Raw genomic sequence first — 14058 nt, 5'->3', positions numbered from 1 at the left:
GACATTTATTACAGTTATGCCTTATATGTACATTTACGAGCGTATTTACAGTTACCTTAAGCAAATTGACATTTATTACAGTTATGCCTTATATGTACATGCACGAGCGTATTTACAGTTACCTCAAGCAAATAGACATTTATTACAGTTATGCCTTATATGTACATGCACGAGCGTATTTACAGTTACCTCAAGCAAATAGACATTTATTACAGTTATGCCTTATATGTACATGCACGAGCGTATTTACAGTTACCTCAAGCAAATAGACATTTATTACAGTTATGCCTTATATGTACATGTACGAGCGTATTTACAGTTACCTCAAGCAAATAGACACTTATTACAGTTATGCCTTATATGTACATGTACGAGCGTATTTACAGTTACCTCAAGCAAATAGACACTTATTACAGTTATGCCTTATATGTACATGCACGAGCGTATTTACATTTACTTCAAGCAAATAGACACTTATTACAGTTATGCCTTATATGTACATGCACTAGCGTATTTACAGTTACTTCAAGCAAATAGACACTTATTACAGTTATGCCTTATATGTACATGCACGAGCGTATTTACAGTTACCTTAAGCAAATTGACACTTATTACAGTTATGCCTTATATATACATGTACGAGTGTATTTACATTTACTTCAAGCAAATAGACACTTATTACAGTTATGCCTTATATGTACATGCACGAGCGTATTTACAGTTACCTCAAGCAAATTGACACTTATTACAGTTATGCCTTATATATACATGTACGAGTGTATTTACATTTACTTCAAGAAAATAGACACTTATTACAGTTATGCCTTATATGTACATGCACGAGCGTATTTACAGTTACCTCAAGCAAATAGACACTTATTACAGCTATGCCTTATATGTACATGCACGAGTGTATTTACAATTACCTCAAGCAAATAGACACTTATTACAGTAATGCCTTATATATACATGTACGAGCGTATTTACAATTACCTCAAGCAAATAGACATTTATTACAGTTATGCCTTATATGTACATGCACGAGCGTATTTACATTTACTTCAAGCAAATAGACACTTATTACAGTTATGCCTTATATGTACATGCACGAGCGTATTTACATTTACTTCAAGCAAATAGACACTTATTAAAGTTATGCCTTATATGTACATGCACGAGCGTATTTACAATTGCCTCAAGCAAATTGACATTTATTACAGTTATGCCTTAAATGTACATGTACGATCGTATTTACAGTTACCTCAAGCAAATAGACACTTATTACAGTTATGCCTTGTATGTATATTCACAAACGTACATGTATTTACATTTATTATATACTTAAAAATGAAATAAAAAAAAATGATGGAATAAAATGCGTTTTTTCTCTCATTTTTTAGTATTTTAACGGTAAAGAATTGATTTATATATGTGGAAGAAAATTATCATATTTTACTAGTGACTACCACCTCTCATGAAATATTTATTTCATACCACTCGATGAAAATAATACCTGTATTAATAGATAAAAAACTTGAATATCCTCTATTTACTTCATGCAAATAATTGAAATTAACCTGATTCCAAATTGATTACTTTTGCCGAGGTATGGCGGAAATGACCGGAAAGTTACGAATGAGTATTCTCTTGCATAAATCATAATGGATGCACTTTTGATGAACATATACTTCGATTGACAATCATTATATTGATGTCACGATGACTAGCATGCAAATACAGCTTTTGTTGCCGGTTAAGATCAAACCCAATTAAATCGCGGTATGATATGTGTTTTTGAAGATTTAGCTTTGAAAACGCGAAATATAGATGTGTTATTCTTTCATAGCTTAATTTAATTCCGTCACAACGGGTATTTCAGTTTCAATGATCAGATTAAAACTCACACACTGCAACAGAATTACGTATGAATATCAACAGTTAGTTTGCCCGATGATGTATAAATTGAATTTATTGAAAAGCTTTATATTAAAGGTCTGTTCAAGCTTAACTAATTTCTCCGCTTGGATTAAGAAGCTTGAAAAGTACAGGAAGTAAACAACCTTTTTATATTCATATATTTATTCTCTAATGAAAACCAATATTTGAAATATTTTGATTCCCACAAGATATTAATGGATGTGATTAAAACGTTCATTAAGGAACCATATCCATCTTCAATATGAATTACTCATGGCAAAGCAGTGTGTTGCCAAGATAATTTTGCTCGTCTTTATGTTAGCGCTTATTGATAATTTTTTTTCAAGATCCTGAAAAAGCCGTAATATCTCCTTTTTTACTCGTGGTCAGTTACATGATTTTGTAAGATGCAGAAAATGCCGAAATATTTTGTTGCCAGCGATAATCTCGACGTTTGATTTTTTTACAAGAGTTGAAAATTGCCGAATTATTTTGTTCCTCGTGTTCATGTCGACGCTTATTTGATATATATACCATGCGGAAAATGTCGAAATATACCGAATGTTCAAGAACTCATAATGGATGTCATACCTTAATTCACTGTACTTTTAAACTTGTATTCATTGAACATATATGAAATATTTTATACATCTGGCTAACGTTATACCAAGTGTTTCGTCTAAAGTGAAATTCTCTAACCAAAGCTGATATGCAGCATGGTGACCACGGGGAATTTTATAAAGCACTATTTCAGACTTATTATAGCAGGTGAGTATGATATTAATTTTCTTTACTTTTGAATGTTAACAATAGATTAACTTTACCGAAGTGTGCGAAAATCGAGTTTTGATTCATATAAATTTCATGTATCATTGTAATTTGGAATCCTCAAACTCCACACATTGCTAATATTATTACATTTGTTTTGTCTTATCGTGTCATTTTGTTCATCATGTTAATAAACATTGAGTTGCTTAAAAAAGTGTGTACGTTGTTGTTACACGGGCATTTTGTATAGTTATTTAAAAGGACCATACTGCCGCAGAAAGGCTTTTATTTCTTAAAAGCTTTTTATTTTTGATGTACTTTTATTGTATCCAAAAAGTTATTCATTGGCCAATTACCTGAACTATCTTTTTCATCTGTTGCTTTTTAGCAAAAAGTATAGTTATAGTGAATAAGTCTTTTGTACGGAACTCATTACATTTATGGTAAATTATTTCACATTTAATGCTACTTTTTCAGGTAACAAGCATCTAACATTACTTTTAAAACATTATAAAATTCATGTTTGCCCTTTCAAGAGATGTAGATAACATGTTAAATAAAATGTTATCTATGAATCTGCCCTTTCTAATGAGGTAAAGATATATAATAGTTTCTGAGGCATAATGTTGCCATATTTGCTATCAAATTTATATCGAAATATATTGACTACACGATAGTTTACCTCCATTGAAATTTGATTATTATAAAACTTTGTATACGTATAAACAGCTGGAGATAAAAAAAATCAGAATTGCGCCTAGCTATTTGTAAACAGTTTTTTGAGATCATTCGCTCACTCCGTTTTCCCAGAATTCTTATTGTAAATGTGAAAAATGATCCAAAAATGAAACGCGTTGAAACACTTTTCTATAAAATCGCACTAATAGCACAACACATACTATTTTCAGTTTTTTCTTAATTATCTTTAATTTGCATATAATTCTGTTTTATGTGCCCCAGCTGATCTGTGTAAGAAATTCAAATTTCATTTGTTTTGGCTTTTGAACCCCAGTGGAGTTCCTTTAATTCTATATACATTTACTTAACGTGTGTATTTACCTCTGTCATGATTTTGTAATACAACAAAACTGACGTTCGTTTCCATACCGATTCAACTCAACCTACGCAATTATTTTTTATTTATTTCATCTTCATTTCAAAACGAAAATGATTTGTATGACGAATGCAGTTCATTTAAATGCGTTTTCACTTCATTAGACGTCTATAAAGTATATTTTTTATTTATGGCGTTGGTAAATTGCAACTTAATAAAACAATTTTGTTTGAATCAAACGATTTGGTTTCAGTTGAAGAATGAACGTGATAATATTTAATTCACTCTTTTTCTGTTTTATTAAGAAAAATGTACTTTTCAATAAAATGCTTGCATAACGTCTTGCACATCACGTGACTTGAGATAACGCGTACTGACAACATTCGTCGATTGATGATGATGATGATGACGACGATGCCTATGATGATGATGATAATAATGATGATGATTATAATAATGATGATGTTGACGTCATCGACGACGACAGTGATTATGATGATGTCATGATGATGATAATGATGATGATGACGTCGACGATGATGATGATGATGACGTCGACGATGATGATGATGATGATGATGATGATGACGTCGACGATGATGATGACTACGACGACGAAGATGATGATTACGATGACGACGATTTTTTGATGATGACTATGATAATAACAAGAATTATGATTGTTGTATTTATTAAAATGCAATATTTTCATTATTTTCAGTTAAAAATTTACGAGCAATATTCATTGTGATAATGTGTGTGGCCTCCGTGCAATTAGTGCTTTTCCAGTTAACATTTAGTAAGTATGCCTTGTCACTTGTTTATACAGGGCTTCCATTAAGTTTCAAAATTTGGAAGTCAGAATCTAAAACTGTCTGACATTGGAAGTAGAGAAGGAAAAGCATTATATTTTGGAAGTCACGAGCCAAAATCAGTAGTAAATAACTCCCAAACTTCTACTAATATGTGTCCTGTTTATATTTAACTTTTGTTGATAACTGTATCTCACTTATCTCTCTAAAATCAACTTCCTATTTACCTAAATTACACCTGTACTTTAAAGGCCCATTATGCCCCAAAATGCAAGCATTTTTATTTCTCAAAAAACAAAAACTCTCTTTTTTGTATCTTACACAGTTGCAAAAAAAATATGCATTTGCCATATAGTTGAAATATCTTTGCATATTTCTATTTGTTAACAAATGGTATAATTATAGTAAATGAGTATTTTGTATGGAATTCAAAATATTACTTTGTTTACATTTTGCTACCTTTGCTACACATTACAGTACATTTAGCGCTTCTTTCCTCAGCAGCAGAGTTAAACACCTAACATGCTCTAAACATTATTAAACACATGTTTGACATGTCTAAAGAATTGTATAAATATGGATTTCTGTGGCATAATGTGCCTTTAATAGTCTGACTGCAATCTATACATGTTTTAATCGAATTTCTGCCGATATCACTTGAATCTATGTCGATATCATTCGAAAATGTCGAAATCAATGCATATATCATTTGAATCTATGCATATATCACTTAAATCTATACATATATCACCTTAATCTATGCATTTAACATTTGAATCTATGCATATATCACTTGAATCTATGCATTTAACATTTGAATCTATGCATTTAACATTTGAATCTATGCATATATCACTTGAATCTATGCATTTAACATTTGAATCTATGCATTTAACATTTGAATCTATGCATATATCACTTGAATCTATGCATATATCACTTGAATCTATGCAAGTATCATTTGAATCTATGCATATAACATTTGAATCTATGCATATAACACTTAAATCTATACATATATCACTTTAATCTATGCATTTAACATTTGAATCTATGCATATATCACTTGAATCTATGCATTTAACATTTGAATCTATGCATATATCACTTAAATATATGCATATATCACTTGAATCTATGCATATATCACTTAAATCTATGCATATATCACTTAAATATATGCATATAACACTTGAATATATGCATATATCACTTGAATCTATGCATATATCACTTGAATCTATGCATATATCACTTAAATCTATGCATATATCACTTGAATCTATGCATATATCACTTGAATCTATGCATATATCACTTTAATCTATGCATATATCACTTGAATCTATGCATATATCACTTGAATCTATGCATTTAACATTTGAATCTATGCATATATCACTTGAATCTATGCATATATCACTTGAATCTATGCATATATCACTTAAATCTATACATATATCACTTTAATCTATGCATTTAACATTTGAATATATGCATATATCACTTGAATCTATGCATTTAACATTTGAATCTATGCATATATCACTTGAATCTATGCATTTAACATTTGAATCTATGCATATATCACTTGAATCTATGCATATAACACTTGAATCTATGCATATATCAATTTAATCTATGCATATATCACTTGAATCTGTGCATATATCGAATGTATGTCAATGATCACTCAAGTCTATGCTGACATTAATTAAATCTGTGTCGATATCGTCTGATTCTAGATGGAATCTATGTCGATAATGGAAACTATGTCGATAACACTTGAATTTATGCTGATAATGTTTGAGGTTTACAGCCTCTTTTGGTCGAGGGCTCTACAACGGCAGTGCTGATATCTTTCATTTAAACAGATCAAGAACATGTGAAAGAGTCACTGTTTATTAAGTAGGGGTACATTTGTCTCCTCACTGTCGGAAAGTTCCCGCTTTTTCCCTGGTTTTTAGGCTACGGCCTTTTTGTTGCATGATACCAGAAGTACTGAATATTTTCTCCTTTTTATAGGAATGGCGCCACATTGTAAGGAAACTTTTTATCGCTCATTAGAAGATAACTTAGCGGTGATAGAGAACTACCCTGTCGGAGGGGCGGAGCAGTATCTAAGGTTACTTGGCGCCTTTAACACACGTCCAAAAGAACTAAGAACATTTCCGGTATTTGTAACGGCTTTTGATGACTCACATTTTAATGAGTCCCAGGGTTTATTCAAGTCTATACATGAAGTATTTCTCAGTTCAAAGTACAGAAAACGACTGATGGTAATCGTTTATGATCTTGGAATACGACCGTCTAATTTACTGAAGGTAAATTCCACACCAAACTCTTGTTCTATTGTTTGTGTACGTGTACCTTTTTAAAGCAAACTGCCATATTTGATTTAACGGAAGTCGGCATTAAGTCTTTTAAGAAATACATTAAAAACCCTCAATTAAGACCACCATCGGGACTGTACCAAAGTGGTCTTAATTGCGGGGTGGTCTTAATTGTGAGAATTCCGTTCTTATAAAAATGGTCTTAAAAGCGGGGTGGTCTTAATTCCGGGGTGGTCTTAAGGAGGGATTCTACTGTACAAATTTTTTTCGTAAATCAAAATGACTATGTTAATAAATTAGCGTTTCTTAGTCGGTGTGATCTAATAAAATAATTAATTCAGTCTTATAATTATCTTATTATCGTTCTGTAGCTATGTTTACCTTCAGCTGAAGAAGAATTGCAAATGTGACGTCAGACGCTTTCAGTATGAAAAATTCCCTCCACATGTGAAGAGGATCCATACGTACGCATTCAAGCCGATTATTGTTCAGGTAATAGAACACCTTTTGAAAATGATGAGTTGTTACGTTAAGTAAGGTCACAGATCTATATTAAATCCGTGGTAAGGTGTGTTACAAGGTGATGTCACAGGCATTTCGCAATGCATGGAGGTAAATTATCATCAAAATGCACCTTTTAAGCATGAAGTAAAGTAAATTCTTACTCTTTTCCCGAGGGTCTGAATCTTAAAATATTGAAGTTTTTCAGTTTTGTAAAGAAGTAATTTTCAGGGGTTAGAATATTTCATCTTCAGATGTTAATATTGACATTTAAATTCATGATGTTTTGGTGAAATAAATAGGTAAAAATGTAAATGAATTAATACTCTATATTTTCACTAAAACTTTACAAAATGACTAATTCAATTTTCTACAAACCTTAATAATTGTTTATTTGTTCCTTTATGATTCCTAGGAAATATTGATGGAATTTGGCTTTCTATGGTGGATGGACACATCAGTTCGTTTAACGACTACAGATATCAAGTTCGTATTATCACGAGCCGCTAGATACGGAACACTTTTCACCGTATCGGGAAACACCAAGGCCGTTGGTACTTTAACTAAACATACGTTAAAAGCCACTTTTGACTATTTACAAGAAGACAGTTGTAAATTTAAATCTTTCCACGAAATATGGGCGACCAGTCTGATGTTTCATATAAACAACGTAACACGGAGCGTCGTGAAAGCCTGGACCACGTGCGCGTTAAATGAGGAGTGTATAGCGCCCCCTGGTAGTCGTATTATATGTAACATGGAGTTAGAAATAGACGGTCGCTGTCACAGATTTGACCAGTCAGTATTTGGTATTATAATCCGGAGATTATTTCACGATAATGATCTCCCTCATCATGATAGAAATCTGCCACAACATATTTACAGTATTAGACGGAAACATTTTGAACACTATTTCAACTGATTTTTTTTTCTTTTAAAATTTTGTGATGATGAAACAGTATTCCTATTAACAAGCATCGGTTATTCCATTTTGTTTTATATTTAAAATACAAATTACTTGTATCTGGAGATTCGAGTAAATTTTAAGAATCAATCGCTTCCTTTCGTCTCTTTCCGCCACATTTGAAATTTCTCAATGGCAATTAACTTTTCGGCCCTTTCCGTCAATCATCGGGTAAAGATGTTTTAAAGTATTTCTTGCTTACGCATGTAAACAGTAACATTGTGAACAGTATGCGTTAATCTTCTCCGTAAAAGTCAATTAACAAGTCAAAGAAACATGTACAGCTCTACCTCTGCAAGGCGTCTCTCTGTTGGTTGAGCAACCTACTTAAATCACAGCTGTGTAAAACCTCTAAATAGCAACCAGAATCTTTGTCTAAGAAAGGGTGTCGCCCAGTAGAGGTTGAACTGTACGACGGTTTCCCAAATACCAGACTTTTCTATAAGAATAGTCGTTATTATAGAAAGAGAACGGAATTCATGTTTCTATACATTTCTAACCAATTTTGAAAACTGCTTTAAACTGTAGTCCAGATTTTTGGCTTGGAACTGGGGCCATAATTGTCAATTGAAGAAAAAGTTCAGATTTACGCCATAAATAATTGCAATATAAACATATTTAAGTGGGAGTTTGCCTTTCGTACTCCCGGTTGATGTAATCACGACTTTAAAATCATGGCGTAGGTCACGTAATACAAGAAAACGAAATAGCTTGCTACTAAAGTCCGCTCGTATACAAGCAACTTTCAAGGTTATACAAAGTGTTTGATAAAACGGCTCATAAACTGAAGGAAAACACTATTCTATGGCAAGCTTATATTTTTCTCCGAAGAATGGTGCATATCCCAAAGAAATCGGTGCAGAAATAAAATACTTACGGCTATTTTCCTTTTCAAGTCTAGCAATATTTGTCCTGGAAATGATGCCGAAAATGACGTCCAGGTCACGTGGTATTGCTACACTGTCATACAACGGCTTAACTATAAAAGCCGTGCAATTTAAGTGCCATGCTTAGAAACAGTGTTCAATAGATATACATTTATAGGCATTTAGAGATGACTCACTAAATTGAAGCCATAATTTAGTATACGAAAAAGGCAATTTGCCATAAATTTGTGCGATTTTTTTACGTTTTTGCTTTCACCGAAAACCGTTTTCTGATATTTGTAGGGCAGTGTTCAAACACAGAAATGTCAAATTTCGAGAGGAAAACTTTCTTTCACACTTCAACTAAACAATAAGATATAAGCTCGTAGTTCAATAAATGCTTTGTGATTAATAACACGATATGAAATTATATTGCATTTCTTTGATATGGAACGATTTTGTTTTGTAGCAGCATGCCTCCAGATTAGTCAAAGTATGTCAATTTGTAAAAGTTAGCAGATTTATGTTCTTTTAAGAAATAAATCACATTGATTTTTAACGGATACATTTTGTGTATTTGTCTCAAAGCTCATCCATGTGAAACGGTAAAACATTCTCTCCGATAAAACTGGTTTTCGTAAGTTTAGCAGACACGAGTTTTTCGTGCAAACATTGTAAAGGCTACGCATTTCAACTTTATAATTTGACGTGGTAACATCGCTTATTCATCTTCAACACAGCTGGTTTCAACAGTTCACCATATGTTCTTCAGATAAGTACTTCATATTATTTTAATTAATTTCGCTTCTAAAAAATGTGCATTTGAATTTAGTATGGCAGTGATCAGTGTGATGTTCGATATGCATTTCATAGTGTTGCTATATTAAACTTACGCAAAATTTCTATGGTATATACATCAGATATGTTTTATGTTTAAGTACTACCATTGACAGTTTGCTATTGAGTAAGGAAAGATTGCTTATTGCGTGCAAAATTCTATATAATTCGCCAGCTTCGTTTTCAATATAATCATTCTAACTGAGAAAATTACCGTGAATTGAAAAAAAAACAGCATTACAACGCTTTTTTCATCGGGCTAAGAATAAAGCAAAATAAATTATCAGTTTATTTCTGTGTATATTTTTTATTCATTTTCGAAAACAGTTATGTTCTGTAAGGGCCCGAGCCCATTTGTACAAGAAATTCAATATCTAAGTTTCTTCAGCGGTGTTCCTTAAATGCATTTCGGAAGGGCAGGTTATTTTCAAAGTAATAATGATCAATAGCTACCGCCTACCGCTACTACAATCTTAAGGTAACACATCCCTGATTGACACTACAGGGAACCATAAAAAACCTAACAATAAACATGAGCTATATTCATTACGCGAAACTAATTAAAACAATTTAGTACAATTATTTTTTACTTATGAATATTTTCATTGTCATGATAAGAACGCCTTCTTTAAAAATAAGGTACTTTTGAATAATCTGTAAATAAGTACATTTTCTGTAAATACATTTTCTGCAGTGTTAATTCTAAGGTAGTTACGTTCGTGCTGTTTTTTTATATGACTGTCCTATTTGAACATCCGTACAACACGTTTGTTTTTTGTTTGTTTGTTGTTGTTTTTTTTTTTAAAGTGTCTTTTTCAAACATTTTTTAAATATGCCGTTTGTTTTAGATATAACCCAAAAAGTTCTCTGAAGTATCTAAATTGGTCAATATTGTTAACGAATTAAAGAGACATTCAATTTCTCTAGTATCAAATCATATTTTTTATTGAATTAAGCAAAACATTAAATAAGGGCGTATAATATATAAGTATTGAAAAATCTGCAACTTCTAATTCCTGCAAAAATTATCGTATATTAAAGATAAGAATCTTTGATCTAATAGGATTCGAACCGACGACCCGGTTTGCAGTGTCTTTGACCTGTTTAAAGTCACTTCATTGTTCCACGTTTTGTGGGAAGTGATCTGTTTTAAAGGGCTACGTTGTTTGTCAAGTTTTATTTGTTTTCCTTCAAAAATCTTTAGCTAATAGTCTCTATTTTTAAGTTCATTTTATTTTCCCGTTTGATTGTGTTTTTGCCTATGTTTCTTGATGACCAAATACGTTTTATTTGGAAAAGGCAAATGGTTCTACCAAGCATATTTTTTTCCAGAGATTGTTCTTTAAATGTACTGTGCGGCTGCATAGAATTTATCGGCATGCTAAAAAAGCGGTAAAACGATTGCTTTTATTTTTCAAATAGTTTTAATGTCCGCATCATTAGCCAAAAATTGTAATTGGGCGTGCGCACTTTAACCGATAGAGGGAGCCTGTGTCCGTGCGGTCGGCCATTTAGCTGTCCATAAATTTGCCTGTGTCTTATTTGGACAGGGTCGTAAAAAATCAACTTGCCGGCCGACGTCTTTAATTGGCTAGTAAAAAGTGGAATAAGCAGTGTTTGATACGTGTAGGTTCGTACATGTCGTTTTATCGCCGCGTTGTCTTTGCTACATACCTTTAATACCCGGCTTTATTGAAACAGACATGTAAGTTCCCCTGTCCTTTTTCCCTAAAGCTTAGCTCAGGCTCTTTTATCGATTGCGATGTATATTTATATTAGCAATATTTGCAATGATTACAATCCCATTTTTTGGAACATTTAGATGTTTAAAAACTCTTTTATTTTATTTCATTAAGTGTACTTCTCTCGCTTTTCGCTCGTTTTTAGTGATGCACATTTCAGTGAAGTTGAGTCAATAAATATTTTACCATTTCGACGCAGAATTTTTAAAAATTCATTAACAAATAACTACATGTACTTATAAAAACTCATTGCATCAACCGTAACAAATTTTTATATTTTCGCTTTCACAAATAGGTACATTCAATATAATAAACAAATCATAACTGTCGAACTTCATTTCTTGAACCTCAACACACAAAATGTGCATTTCGGTATTTGATAAAAATGTTGCCGTCAAAAAATATCTCATTGATAAGAGATTTAATGGGAGCAATGTGCCCCGATTTCTCTTTAGCTTTGCTATTGTTTAACTCTGGTACAATGCCACGCCGCTTTACATTCTTTACGGTTGACCTCGTTGCGGCAAGCAGAATTTAGCATTTTCAGAGTTTATTATCATAGTTTACAGCACTTTGTCTTGCCATGAAGCTATCCATGCATTTAGCTCGGAGCTCGGAGCTTCCTTTCTTATTTTTCTCACTACAATTTTTATTTCATTTCATATTTTTGACGATGATATTTGTTTTAACCAAAATGCACAATTAAGTCCCGGCCTTATTCCAACCACGTTGTGTCCTGTTTAATTCAAAATTGACTATTTATAAAACAATTACGTTTTCCCCTGGAGAATATAACTATTTGTATTAGAAGTATTGCGAAGCTCCAAATGCTATATCTGCTATGCAAAGATATGTGAATGATGATCTTTGATTCTACCATTTCAATAGCTTAGAAATGCTTCTGTTTGATCTACATTCATACGTATCTGTTACATAATAAGTATTATGGTTTTGTTCATTTAAAAGAAATTGTCTCATCTAGACCCATTTTCTTCAAGGAAAGATATTTTTAAAGTTCCGTCTGTTTTCGATCCTTTTCGCTGGAAAACTAATAAGAAAATACCAGTTAATAAATTAAAAAGAATTCAAGAATCAAGTAATAATTTACATGTTTTGTGCAATTAATGACTATTTTTATGCCCCCGGGCATATAGTGATTGAACCGTCCGTCCGTCTGTCCGTACGAGGTTAACCTAGAACGGCAAGTTGGATTTTTCTTAAGTTCTACCTGTACCAATGGCTTCTAAGTTTACACATTTACTAATCAATACAAAGTACATGATCTGGGCAAGTAACATAACTCTGGCTTTCATATTACCAAGTTATTGCCCTTAGAAAATGAATAATGGTTAACCTAAAACGGCAAGTTGGAAATATCTTAAGTTCTATATATACTAATGGCTTTATAATTTACACATTTACTTATCAATACATGATATTGCCAAGTTATATAAGTGTGTCATCCATATTTCCAAGTTATTTCCTTTTTTCACTTTGAAAATAGGGCCTTGTCTGGTTAACCTATTTCGGCAAGTTGGATTTATCTTAAATTTCTCCTAATTGCTTAATCTTTCATATTTAGTAGGTGGATACCTTTGATGGTCCACTAATTTTTTGTGGGGTAAGCGGTCTCTGGGGTCAAGGTCAAGGTCACTGGTTTAAAAAATAAATATAAACATTTTTGCTCATACAGCCTTTATATTTTAGTTGATGTTTTTGTTTAATACAAACATGCCAAGGGAGGTCCTCCTTCTTTGGGTGTAGTAAGGGGTCATTTGGGTCAAGGTCAATGTTACCAATGTCAAGGTCACCAATGTTAAAAATAGATTTTTACATTTTTACAGGTGTATTGACCTTATTCTATAGACAGATGTTATTTATAATTGATAGAAACGTAAACTTTGATGGAGTTAGTGGTCAGTTGGGTCAATGTCACCAGTGCTAAAAATAGATTTTTACACATTTGCTCATACAGCCTTTATTAAGTGACAGATATATTTTATATTTGGTAGGAAGATAACTTGCATGGTCATCATTTTGATTGGGGTAGGGATCAGTGGGTCAAGGTCTCTTGTGATAAAAATAGATTTTTACACTTTTGCCCATACAGCTTTTATTTATTGACAGATGTATTTCATATTTGGTAGGAAGATAACTTGCATGGTATTCTTCTTTTGGATGGAGTAAAGGGTCAGTTGGGTCAAGGTCACTAGTGCTAAAAATAGATTTTTACACGTTTGCCCATACAGCCTTTATTTATTGGC

General features: G+C 32.3%; 1 protein-coding gene across 2 annotated transcripts; it reads left to right on the top strand.

The window, feature by feature from the left end:
• Positions 1–2551: 2551 nt before the first annotated feature.
• On the top strand, positions 2552–8405 carry LOC132722940 (uncharacterized). Of its 2 annotated transcripts, none has more exons than XM_060707564.1 (5): positions 2552–2685; positions 4461–4538; positions 6577–6725; positions 7272–7376; positions 7801–8405. In XM_060707564.1, exons 1-5 carry the CDS (start codon positions 2634–2636, stop codon positions 8305–8307), a joined length of 891 nt encoding a protein of 296 aa, XP_060563547.1. In that variant the 5' UTR covers positions 2552–2633; the 3' UTR covers positions 8308–8405. The 2 variants fall into 2 exon arrangements, with proteins under 2 accessions (XP_060563547.1, XP_060563546.1); XM_060707563.1 differs by having other exon boundaries at positions 6577–6875; positions 7801–8398.
• The last annotated feature ends 5653 nt before the right edge of the window (positions 8406–14058 follow it).

Source organism: Ruditapes philippinarum, unplaced genomic scaffold, assembly GCF_026571515.1.
Source record: "Ruditapes philippinarum isolate M1 unplaced genomic scaffold, ASM2657151v2 ctg3578_1_1_1_1, whole genome shotgun sequence".
In the NCBI taxonomy this organism is placed as follows: Eukaryota; Metazoa; Mollusca; class Bivalvia; order Venerida; family Veneridae; genus Ruditapes; species Ruditapes philippinarum.
This window is presented reverse-complemented; position numbering and strand designations above follow the sequence as displayed.